The sequence below is a fragment of the Lepidochelys kempii genome, chromosome 13 (genome assembly GCF_965140285.1).
Source record: "Lepidochelys kempii isolate rLepKem1 chromosome 13, rLepKem1.hap1, whole genome shotgun sequence".
In the NCBI taxonomy this organism is placed as follows: domain Eukaryota; kingdom Metazoa; phylum Chordata; order Testudines; family Cheloniidae; genus Lepidochelys; species Lepidochelys kempii.
The window spans coordinates 17,651,524-17,666,964 of record NC_136392.1 but is presented as its reverse complement, the minus strand read 5'-3'; the positions used below and the strand labels follow the sequence as shown (position 1 = coordinate 17,666,964).

The 15,441-nt window shown below is 40.7% G+C and overlaps 1 protein-coding gene across 4 annotated transcripts in view; it reads left to right on the top strand.

Moving 5' to 3' along the window:
- CSE1L (chromosome segregation 1 like) overlaps positions 1-15,441 on the top strand; it is a 35,069-nt gene that overhangs the window by 5,539 nt on the left and 14,089 nt on the right. For all 4 annotated transcript variants that reach the window (XM_073309483.1, XM_073309481.2, XM_073309484.1 and 1 more), the window contains 10 exons: positions 1,101-1,196; positions 1,984-2,126; positions 8,067-8,168; positions 9,256-9,401; positions 9,725-9,815; positions 10,079-10,186; positions 11,635-11,727; positions 12,935-13,102; positions 13,182-13,311; positions 14,091-14,156. In XM_073309483.1, coding sequence (XP_073165584.1) covers positions 1,112-1,196; positions 1,984-2,126; positions 8,067-8,168; positions 9,256-9,401; positions 9,725-9,815; positions 10,079-10,186; positions 11,635-11,727; positions 12,935-13,102; positions 13,182-13,311; positions 14,091-14,156 — 1,132 coding nt within the window. In that variant the 5' untranslated portion in view covers positions 1,101-1,111. The remainder of the gene's footprint in view (positions 1-1,100; positions 1,197-1,983; positions 2,127-8,066; positions 8,169-9,255; positions 9,402-9,724; positions 9,816-10,078; positions 10,187-11,634; positions 11,728-12,934; positions 13,103-13,181; positions 13,312-14,090; positions 14,157-15,441) is intronic.

Sequence of the window (15,441 nt, the reverse complement as noted above, 5' to 3'; positions counted from 1 at the left end):
CTAGTGAATGTGATTATAGTCAGGTCAGCTGAAAACTGCAGGGAAAAGCGATGCCTCTGACCTTTCTGTTTTGGGACAGGATTCTATGCTTTTACAACATGCAGTGGTCACACTCATACTTGCCCACAGTAAGGTAAATGAAACTCCTGTGGCGTTACTGTCCCTTTAAAATGGCATATAAGTACATACTATACCATCAGGCAAAAATTAGCTCAACAAGATGGAGGCTGAATGCATTTGTAGATACGTTAGAAGTTGCTGTGGCTTGGTGATCAATACTAAAATGGGACACCAGGCTTTGGTTTGGATTGTAGTAGTATCTGCTGATACTCCAGTGGAAAAGTGCCTGTGTGTGTTCTCATAGCAGATTATACATTCTTCAGTTGGCAGCAACAATTAAAACCATCTCCTTTTTGAGAAGGAAGACGTCTAAGGATGGCTCACTGAAGAGAAGTCCAATCTTATTTTTGCCTAAACAATAGGATAAGAAAGTGCTGCTTGGAACAGCAAAGAAAAATAAATCTGGGAAAAGGAGAGGGAGAAAAAGAGCTTGAACAAAATTGAAATGTGTCTTGACTCTGGTTGAGTGATATTGTCACTTGAATGATCTCAACTAAGCTGTGAAGGTAACAGCTCACTGAGGTGAACCTGAAAATATGTGTAGGACAATGAGGGGAGAGGAAGAGTAACATAGGTTGGTTTCAGCTTGGAACAGCTTTCTGTTTAGAGGGTATTAATTTTATATTGAATGTTTTTTACCAGCATTTTCTTTTGTAATGTGCCTTTAAACAAGAGTCAACTCTCCAAAGAACTTAAAACTGTTCCGTTTTCAATTCTCTAGGTGCTCGGCTAACTAATAAAATAGTTGTTAGCAGTCGTACATAATTGAGAAAAATGTCATGCTTTCTGCTTTAGGGATATATTTAATTTCACATCAGCTTTGCTTGGATATAATACAGGTGATGAATGCACTTTCTGAAATTTCAAATGAAAATGTAAATCCTAAATAATTTTGTGCACAGCCTATTGGGCTGGTAAATAGATTGCATAGAAATCATTTTTTACTCTGAATTCTTAACCAAATATTTTATGCATTTTAGATTCTGCAGTTATGGAGCTCAGTGATGCCAATTTACAGACTTTAACAGAATATCTAAAGAAGACACTAGACCCAGATCCTTCTATACGGCGTCCAGGTAAAATAGTTAAAAATGCGTAGCACTTGGCTGAAAAGCATAGTTAGAGCAGGCTCTAGGTTTTTTGCCGCCCCAAGCTCCAAGACCACAACTGGCCAAGCAAAAAAAAAAAAAAAAGTGGCCGGAATTCCGCCCCTGGAATTGTGCTGCCCCAAGAACGTGCTTGCTTTGCTGGTGCCTAGAGCCAGTCCTGTGCATAGTATCTGCTTAGCTCTTCTGTCTGCCTGAACTGCCACTGCAGTTTATTAGATGTGATCTTTTTCCTGCCTTAAACTGTTTTGGGTTAGTTTCTAAAGGAGTTGAGTCTTTTAAGGAACCTGTGACAAAGTGTGTAAATAAAAGCTATCCATAACTCTTCTCCCTGTTTTCCTTCTGTTCCATTTCCCTTCTTTTCCTAATTTCAAATTATCTTATATATCTTCATATGGTTGTTAATGAAAAGAAGCAAATGCTATTTCCAAACATGGATAATGCTAATTAAAAATCTGGGATTTGCTGCTGGGAGTTCATGGCTTTTTAGAAATGGTGAGGATGCAATATTTCCACAGCTCGCTCTGCATTCAAAACTTTTGGGAAACGCTCTAGCACCACTATTACTTAATATTTGTCAATTTGTGTTGAAATAAAAATGCATTCTATTTACATACTTCTCTTCTTGAGACACACACTCATGAATTTAGTCTAATTACTAAATGGTGCTTTGTTTTCTATTTCAATGTTGAAGAATGATAGGGCTCTGTGTAAAAGCTAATGCATTTTTTGTTAAATTTAGCATATTATCTTACAGCGGAGAAGTTTCTCGAATCAGTTGAAGGAAACCAGAATTACCCATTGTTACTCTTAACGCTGCTGGAAAAGTCGCAAGATAATGTCATCAAAGTCTGTGCCTCTGTAACTTTCAAGAATTATATTAAAAGAAACTGGAGAATTGTAGGTATTTTGGTGAATAGTTGTAATAAAATGTAATATAAGGTCTCGCAGTAAACTATTCTTATGTGAACAGTAATCATGGAGAATGTTGCATACTCGTGCTTTGAGAGATAATAGATGGATTGTTCAGAAAACAAGTAAGGATCTTGACTTATTGATAGGATAGGAATTGACAACATTTGGGTTCTTGAAGCCTGAGAGAAGACGGTAGGATTCTTGTTAATTTCACTCCCCTGCTGAATCATGAGAATAGAGCAGGATAATGAAATGGTGAAGGAAGAATATAGCATTTGACATTTACATTTCTGCAAAAAATACAGAAGACAGTAGTGCAAGCCTGGTCTAAACACAAAGTTGCTTCATTTCAACTAAAGGTGTGATTATTTTTTTTGTAAACCAATTGATATAAACCAAAAGAATTTTGTATGCAGACGCTCTTTAAATCAGTTTAGCTTAGGTCAGGTTGTAACTGACTTAAGCTAACCAGTTTAAAGAGTGTCCACACATGGGCATTATATCGTTTTAGTCTCTCACTTACAGGGATGTTGGAACTTAAAATTGTTCTTATTTTGGAGATCCTGGAGCGTTCTTTGTTCAAAATATTCAGCTGTAGTGAAATTTAATTTGTGAATAAAACTACATTTGGGACCTATCAACCCTGGCAATGTGGGGAGATTTTTGTAGGTATACCTGGCAGCTAAATGCTGAATTCCCACTGAAAGTTAATGGGAGTTAGATGCCTAACTGTCATTTGTGTGTCTGAAAATCTTCAAAGTATAAATTTTATAATGCTGGAAAAAATGCTTTAGGATTAACACAAACTAGCTGTCAAATCAGAATGTGAATTTTCCGTTACAAATGGGATGACTATATTAGTGATGTAAAATTGAAGGCCTTTGGTGTCTGTCTTACAACAATTTAAATGGACGCTGTCATATCACACTTCTTTATATGAAACCTTGCATTTGTTGTCATAATTAGTACCCAGCATACAGTTATACCAAAAGGTGCCAATGGTTTCCTAATTATTACAAGCACTCAGGATAAAGATGCCATGTAGTAGGTGCATCCAAAGAGTCATTAAGGATGCCATGTGGGTTCAAGTACTCCCTTTGTCTGGCAATTGAAATGCTGGGATTCACTTGTGTTGCAGAGCAGCTGTACAGAGTATGTGCCCAGGTTCACCTTTCTAGGCCATGTGGTCTTAGTGAGCAGCCTTGGGCTAGGTATCTCTGAGGTATAAAGCTCAAGGGCTGGGGGAGGAAAAAGAGTTTATCAAGCACATAGGTCACGTCTGCACTACAAACTTTTATTGACACAAGTTATGCTTGCATAAAGGTGCCACAGTTAGTCTATCACTTGTGCAAATGCACACTTGGCTCCTTATGTCAGCGCTTCACGTATGCGCCAGGAATGCTTGTTTCGATGAACGATGCGGTGCTCCATGGGTAGGTAACCCAGTGTGCAGCTCCCCATCGTTAAGTGCCCTATGTTTTGGAAAGTTTTGGCATTTCATGGTGGGGTGTGAGTCACGCAGGGGTGACTGGGACTGTGGGGTTCAAGTTCTCATCATACGACTTTCTCTACCCCATAATGCCATCTCTATCCCATAATTTTCATGCCTGTTTTGAAAATCCCATGACCCCACGTGGAACTTGTTGCTGTCCACCATCTCTGACAGGAGCATGCACAGCTCTGAACTATTGTCGTGAGTATTGCAGGCATAGGACACATAATCCTCTGGTATTTGAAGAGCGGTGGAGAACTTGATGATTTTGTGAGGAGCAGATTGCTGTGGGACATAGTGAGAACTAGTTCAAGATTATTTTTGGTGTATGTGGAGCAGGTGCCAGTGGTGGAGCACTGCTTCTGGTCCTGACTAATGGGATCGCATTGTAATGCAGGCTTGGGATGATGAGCACTGGCCGCAGAATGTTTGGATGTGCAAGGCCACATTCCTGGATCTGTGTGCTGAGCTTGCCCCAGCCCTCCAGAGCCGTGACACAAGAATGAGAGCTGCACTGACAGTGGAGAAGTGAGTGGTGATCACACTGTGGAAACTTGCAATGCCAGATTGCGTCATTGCAAAGTCATTTTGGAGTTGAAAAATCCACTTTGGGGATTGTTGTCATGCAAGTGTGCAGGGCCATTAATCGTCTCCCGCTACACAGGACTGTAACTCTCGGCAGCGTGCGGGACATAATGCGTGGATTTGCAGCTGGAGGTTTCCTGAACTGCAGTGGAGCAACAGACGGCATGCATGTGTCTATTTTGGCACCAGACCACTTAGCCACAGAGTACATCATGAGAAAGGGCTATTTTTCAATGGTTATGCAAGCGTTGGTGGATCACTAGGGACGCTTCACTGACATCAGTGTTGGCTGGTCAGGGACGGTGCATGACACTTGCATCTTTAACAGCACAGGACTGTTCAGAAAGCTACAAGCAGGGGCTCTTTCCCGATCGGCAGATTACCATTAGGGATGTTGAAATGCCAATACTGATCCTGAGGGACCCAGCCTATTCTTTACTCCCCTGTTCATGAAGCCATATACTTGCCATCTCAACAGCACCAAGAAAAGATTCAACTACTGGCTCAGCAGTTGGAGAATGACAGTTGAATGAATGTGCTTTTGGTAGACTGAAAGGGAACTGGTGTTCACGAAAGTTAATCTCGGGAAGAAAAATATCCCAATAGTCATAGCTGCCTGTTGTGTCCTATATAATATCTGTGAAGCAAAGGGGGAATAGTAGTTGCTGGGGTAGAGGGCAGAGGTGCAGTAGCTGTCCGCTGAGTTTGAGCAGCCAGACGTAAGGGCTGTCAGAAGACCTCAGCTTGGAGCTATATAGCTCAGGGAGGCTTTGAAAGAGCACATTAACAGCAAGCCACAGTAATGCTTTGTGGTGTATAGTGCTCTACCTGGCCCTATAGTTTGGGGGCTTGTTACAAATTGTGTCGTGCTTGGTACATGTCTGATGATTACACTTTGTTCACTGATCCTGTGAATTCTGTTACAATGTATAATAACAACTAAAGTGTGTGCTTTCAGTACAGTCGGGTATTCTGCAGCATATGTTGGAAACTAACAAAGATGAATTATTTTCCAAACAATACTGTTTTCTTGAGTAAATGAAAACACTTAAAAAAAAAAATTCTGTGCCAATGAAAACTAAGTGCATTAAAACCTTAATAGACTCGTGGAACAGAGCTTAAAGAAGGGGAAGGAACATTCATGTCCATTTTAGCTTCACATACAGCAGTCGTGGCTCTTAACAGGTCAGTGTATGTGAAGTTGTGGTTGTCTTTAATGTCCCCCAGTGTGAAGCAGTAGGGGTAGGAATGTGGCCCCTGATGCCACGTGGAATGTGGGGTATACTGGAGTTCTCCATGGACTTCAGCGGGAGGTGAGCCTGGATTGTAGAACCATTAGGTCCAGAAGAGTCTGCAGCATCTGTGTTTGTTGCCAGAGAAGCCCCTTTCTGACCTGGTGCATCTCCCTCACCAACTCCTGGGCCCTTCTCCTGTCTGATCTTTCCATCTCCCTACAGTTTTGCAATATTCATCCTCCAGGTCCTCAGTTCACAGTCTGATGGTTGCAAGATCTTGCTGAAAATGTTGTCCCAAGTCCTCCACTTTCTCTTCCTTCTCTGGCTCAGACGCTCCCCTGGTGTGGAAGGGAAACCCCTGATTGCTGCAACTGCAGCAGCTACAGATAAAACACACAGAGGTACCTTTTTCAGTATAGTCACAATGGAAAACTAAAGTTAAGATTCAGAACTCCCTTCCCTTGCTCCCCTAAAATGTTAAACAAGAGGTTGACATTCGTGCTTCAGCGTGTTTGTGCGCAACGCCACTCACAGCTTCAGCTATGGTATGCCCTGCCAGGGATGAGGGAAATGAAGGGGGGAATTGCTCGGTTGCATAAAATTATGAGTATAGGGCAATGGCACTGAATACTGGCACCATTTTTACGCAGGCATGGGCTTGTCTTTGCTCAACTGCCTGCACTGCAGTGAAGTCTCAATTAGGTCCTGGCTTGTGGCATAGCTGGACACACCCTCTCCCCGCCCCTCCAGTTGCATGTCCCCTGTCATCATCCTCATCCTTGCTGTTCATATCAGGGGCCTGTGATTTGGGCTTCTCAGTGGTATCCATGGGGAAGTGTGGGATGGTGGTGGAGTATCCACCAAGTATGGCATGCAGCTCTTTATAAAAGTGGCAGGTCTTCAGCTTGGCACTGAATCGACTGTTGGCTTCCTTGGCCTTCTGGTATGTCTTCCGCCATTTCTTTGCTTTGAAACTGCTTCCTGTCATACCCCTTCTGCCTCCCCTATGCAATCTGCTTATAGACGTCCATGTTTCTATGGATGGTCTGTAGCTGTGACTGCACAGTGTGCTCACAGGCCCAGGAAATCCAATCCTGTCTGCTCCTGGCTGGGGCATGTCTGGAGCATGTAGCTGATGTGGTGAGCTGGGCAGTTGTCCAGAACAATGGAAAACTGGTAGTTGTCCTCACCAAGATGGACAATCAGGAAAAGACATTTCAAAAATTTGAAGGGCTTTAACGGGGGGTGGGTGCTTCCGGTCTCTCTGATGCCTGGGCAGGGGAATTCACAATTGTAACCAGAATGGTCAGTTTCAGGTATTATGAGACAGCTTCTGGAGGACTGTTAGGGTCAACATAGGTAATGCAGTGTCTGCGTTCACTCTGTGTCAACCTCAGTACGTTGACCATGGCTCAGTGCTGCTCAGGGAGGTGGTGTTACTATGTTGGCATAATGGAGAGTTTACGTCAGTGGGAGACAAAATTGGACACCTTCAACTAGGCTGATGCAAAATGGCTGATGATGACATAACTTTGTAGTGTAGACCAGGCTTTAGACTTGATAGGCCTTGGAGAAGAGAGTCAGAGGCACAAGATGCTTCTGGTGGCAGGGCGGAGCTACCTTTCCTGAGGCTGCTGTAAGAGGGGGATGCCTATGTGCTGCTCATTATAAGTCCTATTCAAGGAAACAGGATTTATGCGTCTTGTAAATAAACAAACTACATTAAGAGGTTCACTCTCACTTATTTCTGCTCCAAATAGGAAGCTGATCTTGCAAGGCCCTGAGTTCTGCTACTGCTCAGCAAGGGGTCAATAACTATAAGTCTCAGATTAGGAAAAAAAAATCTTTCTCTAGTAGTTTTCAGTTTTATTTTGTGTATGTGGCAGTGCTTTGAAATTACTTATTCATTGTTTGAAGTTCACTGGATTCTAGGTTAACTTCACCCACCCAACAGAGAAATACCTTAATTCTTAAATACCTTTGGATGGGCTATCACCAGCAGGAGAGTGAATTTGTGTGGGGGGGTGGAGGGTGAGAAAACCTGGATTTGTGCTGGAAATGGCCCACCTGATGATCACTTTAGATAAGCTATTACCAGCAGGACAGTGGGGTGGGAGGAGGTATTGTTTCATATTCTCTGTGTATATATAAAGTCTGCTGCAGTTTCCACGGTATGCATCCGATGAAGTGAGCTGTAGCTCACGAAAGCTCATGCTCAAATAAATTGGTTAGTCTCTAAGGTGCCACAAGTACTCCTTTTCTTTTTGCTTAATTTAATTCAAATTCACCTATAAGTGTCCATTTTGAGGTGGCTGGCCAGCCTCTTCAAACCAGTAATTCTGAAGGAGAAAGTTTAGTCCCTAATTTTATAGAAGCATTTAATTTTCTTGGTTTATCTGTGGAGATTGCTATTATAGTTCCATCACAGGCAGAGTTATCTCATTAAAAATAAACATGTTGGCAGACACTCAGTTTTCTACACTGGATTTCCTTATTGTAGTGCAACATGCTCAATTTATGTAAAGAAAACTAAAAATATTTGTAGTATTTTTTCCTTTCATTGCACAGAGGAGTAATAGATGTCTCATAATTAACTAATGTTTTACTTTTTAGATTGAAGATGAACCAAACAAAATATGTGAAACAGACAGGATAGCTATTAAAGGCAACATAGTACACTTGATGCTTAGCAGTCCAGAACAAATTCAAAAACAGGTAAGATTGCTTCACTGAGACCTTCGGGAGGATGTTGTGCCTAGAAGCCCTAATGGGAGATCAGTCGTGTTCTGGGGTCTCCCAAAGAGTTTACTGTGTGTGTATGTATAAAAAAAATAAATTCTGTGCACAGTATTTCAAAATTCTGCATATTTCATTTGTCAATAAGTAAATGTGGAGACTCCAGCAGTGTGGAGCATAGGCCACTGGCTGCATGGAGATGGGAGATCACCCTGCAGCTGCCCTGCATCTCGGGACACGGACTCAGTGGTGAGGCTGCACCAGACCCTAACACAGTGCAAGGGCCGGACTTGCCCCAGAAACACCCCAGGGCCCTGCCCCTTCATGCCATATGTACCAAGATAGCAAGTGAGAGGGGGGCAGAGTCTTGCATGCCTAGCCCTGGCCCTGATCCAGGTGTGAGGCAAGCAGGTTAAGCCCAGTAGAATCCAAGTGTGGGGGAATCCAGGTGTGGGGTGAGAGGGTTCTGTGTGGGGCAATCTGGGTTTGGGTGGTTGGAGGGAGAGATACGGATGCAGAGGCTCTTTGGGGGGGGTTCCTGGTGCTGGGGGAATGGGACTCTACAGGGGGATCCAGGTGAAGGTGGTTGGGGCTCAGCAGGTTGGTCTGGATGCAGGGTGGGGGTCCAGATGCAGGGGGGAGGGGCTTGGCAGGGGTCCGGTTGCAGGGAGGGTGAGGATCACTGTGGTGGGGGTTCTGGTGCAGGAGACAGGCATTTTGGGGGGAGTGGGGCGCTCTGGATATGGGGGGGTCCGAATGCATGGGGGTTGGGTGTACCAGGGAGCACCTGTGACCCCTCCCACCATGGCTGAGGTGCGATGGGGGCAGGAAGCGCAGGGTGGAGTGCAGAGCTTCCTGCAGCGTGGGGAGGTTTCTGGGGGTGGGTCTGACCCAACCCTTGCTGCTCTCTGCAGGGGAAGAGGAAGTCCTATACTCCCCTACCCAGCTGGTGGTAGGAGCCACCAGCAGTGATGCAAAATTCCCCCAAGAGTAACTGTCGTATTTAAGTACTGATCACTATGCTATTCACAAATGGTATGATATAATGGTTATGTTTCCTTTCCAGTTAAGTGACGCCATTAGCATTATTGGCAGGGAAGACTTCCCTCAAAAATGGCCAGACCTGCTGACTGAAATGGTGAATCGTTTTCAGAGTGGAGATTTCCATGTCATTAATGGAGTCCTTCGCACTGCACACTCGTTATTTAAAAGGTATTAACGGATAAGTGTGTGGATTCCAGAATTTCTACTAAAATGCACGTACCTCTGCTTATTAAATTGAATTTTGTGGTTGTGTTAATCATTTGTGGCTTCTAATTGAAGTTACTGACTTTATAATGATTAGTAGCTTTATTTAAGTGGTTATTGAATTTCATACCTTACATGGACATTTTTAACTGTAGCATTTAGTTCTTGTATTTGCTGACTTGACTTGTCTCAAGATTCAGAGTTCCTTATAAATAATTAGATGCAAGTTAAATTGGAATGAAGTGCTATTACCATTTTTTTTCCCTGCCTCTCCCTTTGTTTGCCAGATACCGCCATGAGTTTAAATCAAATGAACTGTGGACAGAAATCAAACTTGTCCTTGATGCCTTTGCACAGCCCTTGACAAATCTCTTTAAGGTACAGCATTATTTCTGAGAGTTGTTTGATCTTCTTTTAGGGATGATTTAACACTTTAAATTGACTTACTTGTGAATTCTTATGGAATACAAGTTATTTAGAAATAGAAACATACTAAATTTTAAACTGAAACCAGGATGACAGAACTAAAATCATCAGTTCTCTGAATGTGCTGTCAATAAAATTGTAACATTACATGGCATTTGCAATACACCCAATACATTTCTGTTCATGTTTCCTATTAATCCTTTCTTCTTTTCTAGGCCACCATTGAACTTTGCAGCACCCATGCAAATGATGCCAGTGCTTTGAAGGTTCTCTTCTCTTCTCTAATTCAGATTGCAAAATTGTTCTACAGTTTAAATTTTCAGGTGAATCTTAATTTATTGTTCCTAATTATTGGGTCTGCTCTGAAAGAGCCAGAGTTGTTATGCTTCAAGCTGTTATGCTTTTTGCTGTACAATCAATTTAAGGTCCCCTCTGGCGCATGTTATCTGGTCAAGGTAAAAAGCAGTAACCTGTGCCTACACTAGGGAATAGGCAGAGCTTGAGACTGACTAACATGTTTGCCAACCTATAGTTAATTTTAGTCTCTCTTCCTGATCTAGTAAACTCTAAGTAGCAGATCAGAGGGACAAAAATACAAGGGTAGCTAGTTACAGGTGAATTGCAAAAGACTCTTAAAAACAAAAACCCTGAATTTGTGGCCACTCTGCTTCTTCATGATGCATAAAGGAGCCTGAAAAGCTTTTGTTGCTTATTGTAAGGTGAACAATAATGAAAATGATTGAGAATGTCAATTTTGTCCTTTTCTGGTTTTGTCGGAGTCTTCAACCTTAATTATAAGAGTAGTGGTAAAGGTTCAATGGACATTGTTTCCCAAGTGTCAAACTATTTTGCATGTATAATAAGGGTTGACAGAAAACAGTTATAAACAGTCTCAAGCAAATCAAATGAGAAGGGATTTTATTAACTTTCAGAGTAACAGCCGTGTTAGTCTGTATTCGCAAAAAGAAAAGGAGTACTTTTGGCACCTTAGAGACTAACCAGTTTATTTGAGCATAAGCTTTCGTGAGCTACAGCTCACGAAAGCTTATGCTCAAATAAACTGGTTTATGCTTATGCTCAAATAAACTGGCTGTGAGCTGTAGTTCATGAAAGCTTATGCTCAAATAAATTGGTTAGTGTCTAAGGTGCCACAAGTACTCCTTTTCTTTTTATTAACTTTAAGTTTGATAGCAGCATAATTTCACTATTTTTTTTATTGCCACAGAATCACTAAGATATAAAACAAGCATATCTGTGTTTAAAAACACGCTAAAAGCAAACTTTTAGACTCTCTATACTATGCAAAGCACCCATGTGAGTCCAGGCCCTTGAAATGTGATAAATGTACCCCTTAGACTGTTGGAGTCTACTCCTGTTTCCTTCGTTTGGACTGAAGAGTAGGATTGAGCAAAAGGGGTGGCCTGTGCTTTTGTGTTTTGAGGCTAAGGGGGCGAGGAGTGAGGGTGTCTTTAGTTAGGACAAAAAGGACCATGAATCACCTCTCCCCCACCATCTTTCAGAGAGGAAAATCCCTCACGACTCCCAACATCCCCTGAAGTGGATTCTGCAAACAAATAATAGAGATAGAAGCTATAGTGTGAAGTCTCTATGCCAGGGTCTTGCATTATTTCCTATGTCCTTGTCCATCTTCCTTTTTGATAAAATAAATTGTTAATGAACAGTGGACAGTAACTGTATAAAGCTACCAAACTAATATAACCAGGAATGAACTTAAAATGTGCATTTCTTTCATACTTTTTTCCCCTCACAGGATCTTCCTGAGTTTTTTGAAGATCACATGGAAACCTGGATGACAAATTTTCATAGTCTTTTAACTTTAGATAACAAACTTTTACAGACTGATGTAAGTATTCCATAAAATTTGCCTCTGTTCAAATGTTTGCAGAGGGAGGGAGTGAGTAAGGGCTTGTCTACACTGGCAATGTTAAAGCGCTGCTGTGGTTTAATGTGGCTTGTGTAGTTGCTTCACAGTGTTGGGAGAGAGCTATTGATAGACCTATCCTCTGTGAACTTACCTAATTCTTTTTTGAACTCTGTTATAGTTTTGGCCTTTGCAAGATCCCCTGGCAATAAGTTCCACAGGTTGACTGTGTGTTGTGTGAAGAAGTACTTCCTTTTTTGTTTTAAACCTGCTGCCTATCAGTTTCATTGGGTGACCCTCTAGTTTGTGTTATGTGAAGGGAATAAATAACACTTCCGTGTTCACTTTCTCCACACCAGTCATGATTTTATAGACCTCGATCATATCCCCCTTTAGTCGCCTCTTTTTCCAAGCTAAACAGTCAGTCTTTTTAATCTCTCCTCAGATGGAAACTGCTCCATACCCCAATCATTTTTTGTTGCCCTTCTCTGTATTTTTTCCAATTCTAATATATCTTTTTTGAGATGGGGCAACCAGAACTGCACACAGTATTCAAGATGTTGGGCATACCATGGATTTATATAGTAACGTAATGCTTTTATGTCTGATCTGTCTCTTTCCTAATGGTTCTTAACATTCTATTAGCTTGTTTGTCTGCTGCTGCACATTGTTGATAGTTCTCTGAAAACATCTGCTCAATGATGCCAAGATCTTTCTTAAGTGGTAACAGCTAAATTAGACCCCATCATCTTGTCTGTATAATTGGGATTATATTTTCCAATATAAATTACTTCGCATTTTTCAGAACTGAATTTTGTCTGCCATTTTGTTGCCCAGTTTTCTGAAATTTCTCTAACTTTTCATAGACAGCTTTAGGCTTAACTATGTTGGGTAATTTTGTATTGTCTGCAGACTTTGCAACCTCACTGTTCACCCTCTTTTCCAGATCATTTACAAATATGTTAAACAGCACTGGTCCCTGTCCAGATCCTTGAGGGACCTTGTTATTTACTTCTCTCTATTGTGAGAACTGACCATTTATTCCTATATTTCCTTATATTTAGAATTGTGAAACACCAGTACAACAGCATTATAAAATAATTCCCTCTTTTTTTTGTTTTGTTTTGGAAGCTGACTGTTCACTAGTGTTGAAATTTGCGTGTTTGAGTTTTTAGTTATGTTTTATGAGGATGAAGAGGAAGCTGGATTATTGGAGCTACTGAAATCCCAAATTTGTGATAATGCTGCTTTGTATGCTCAAAAATATGATGAAGAATTCCAGCCTTACCTGCCTCGTTTTGTCACAGCGATCTGGAATTTGTTGGTCACAACAGGCCAGGAAGTTAAATATGACTTGGTAAGTTGTTATATATTTCCATCCAGTTTTAGAATAAACAGTTCAGTTGTGCTAAAAATGGGTCTGTTTTATCTTCTAGTTGGTAAGCAATGCAATCCAGTTTCTGGCCTCAGTTTGTGAGAGACCACATTATAAACATCTGTTTGAAGATCAGAATACCCTGACAAGCATCTGTGAAAAAGTTATTGTTCCCAACATGGAATTTAGAGGTAATTAATTTTTTTTTTTAAGGTATGTTAGTAGTGACTATGACCAGTAAAGGATAACTTTGGGTATAGTGGTGGTTTTGTTAATAATGTAAAGGCTGCACGATTGGGCCCTATGCACCCTTGCACAAGAGTCAAACCAAGTCTCTCTAATAGCATGCTAATCTGTTGAGTTGCTGTGGAAATGATCAAGTAGGAAAATTCAATTTGGGAAGGAATGATGGCAGTTCTTTCTCTTGTAATTTCAAATTGAGCTATTACTTTGAATTTTTAAAGTTATTAGAGCGAACACCAGAATAATTCAGGCAGTGTAACGAGGTGGAGCATGGAGAATTTACCCCATCAAGCTTGAGTGGTCCATCTGTCTGGCTCATCTGAATCATTTTGATCCTGGTGCCAGCAAGACTTAACTTGCAACGAAAATTTATTGCAGCAATTGGAAGCTTCCTTTTTTTCTAGTGCATGAGTTTGAAAGCCTCTTGATTCAAATACACTTAAAATATATTGAATGTGCCCCATCTTTTCTACATCCAATGTACAACAGCTCATGAATGTGAAAGAAAAGGAGTTATATTTGTCAGTTAAAGCTCATTGTGTCCCTTGTTAGGTATCAAGGCCAGTATGCTGCGTAGTAGCTCACGAGATTTCTTAATCCCATTAATTTCACAAAACACTGTTAAACCATAGATGTTGACCCAAATTATCTCCATTCTTTGCCAAGAACCAAACAAACAAGTGAGTTCTCATTAGTGTATCTCATAAATGATCTATTTTCTCTGCAGCTGCTGATGAAGAAGCTTTTGAAGATAATTCTGAAGAATATATAAGAAGGGATTTGGAAGGATCTGGTAATGCACATGTATACTGGAAATATTTTACATTTTTAAACATAGTGCCAAAGAACTGAAGTAGTTTACTGAAGTTTATATATCTTTATTTTTACACTTGGAGAAGGTCCTTTCCAAAATCAATTCTAAAGAGTCTTTATCCAAATCTTGAGAAAGTTGACCATCATGCAAAATAACATTGATCAGTTTTTTTTAAATTAATAGGAAAGAGAGTGGTTAAAAATCTGTGTTGCAACTGAAAGACTTAGCAGAGTTTAAATACTACCACTCTTATCTGGAATTAGCCACACTTCAGATGTACAACAATAATAATACCTAGTTCTTATGGAGTGCTTTTCAGCCTTTGATCTCAAAATGCCTCACTTTACAGTTGGGGAACTGGCGTAGAGGTGAAGTGTCTTGCCCAAGGTCATCTTAAAGGTCCGTGGCAGAGCCAGACATAGAGCCCATCTGAGCTCTTATCTACTGGGCAACACTGCCTCCGCTATTGGCATTTATTCATGATGATCCTGAAGTTCAATGACATAATAGGCGGTGGTGGTGTAGCCGTGGTGGTCCCAGGACTGTAGAGAGACTTCTTATGACCTAGTATATCACTCTTATTGAATTTAGGCAATTGGTTACATTTTATATGAACTTTGAGGCTACTTGGGGTACTAGGAAGATAGCCTGTTGCATCTGAATCTGGTTCTGATTTCCCTTACCTTAGTTATATCATGTTGGAAATTAGTTGGGCAAAAAGACTGCAAACAGTTATGGAAAGTAGGGTGTTACTTGGTACTTGTGTTAGCCTGTTGGAAACCTTACATTTTTAATCCATTTTTTAAAAGGTCATTCCATATCTTGAGTTTTGTCTAGAATAAGCTCTAGTGCATACATTTTCTCTTTGGAAACAAAAAGAACATTTTACAAAATTGTTATGCAAATTTACTAGCCAAGGCACTTTATTGTAAGGGTAAAGAGAAAATTACGATAAAAAAGAAAACTCCTTGCATGCCTGTCAAAAAATTTTCATTAGGCAGTAAATGTGGAGTGCATGCTATCAGCAGTGTTACATATCTTTGCCTATATCCTAGAATATTGTTTAACACTGTTAATCTACTGCTTAAATTTTATGCATGAATTTAAACTTATCCATTCTATGTTCATAACAGTAAATAAAATATTTAACTTAATACTGTACATGGCAATAGTTGTTGGTAGTCCGTATAAACTATATTAGGTAGGAATGTGACCTAGATCCATTCATTCTTTCATATACAAATCTTTTTATTTATTTTTTTAT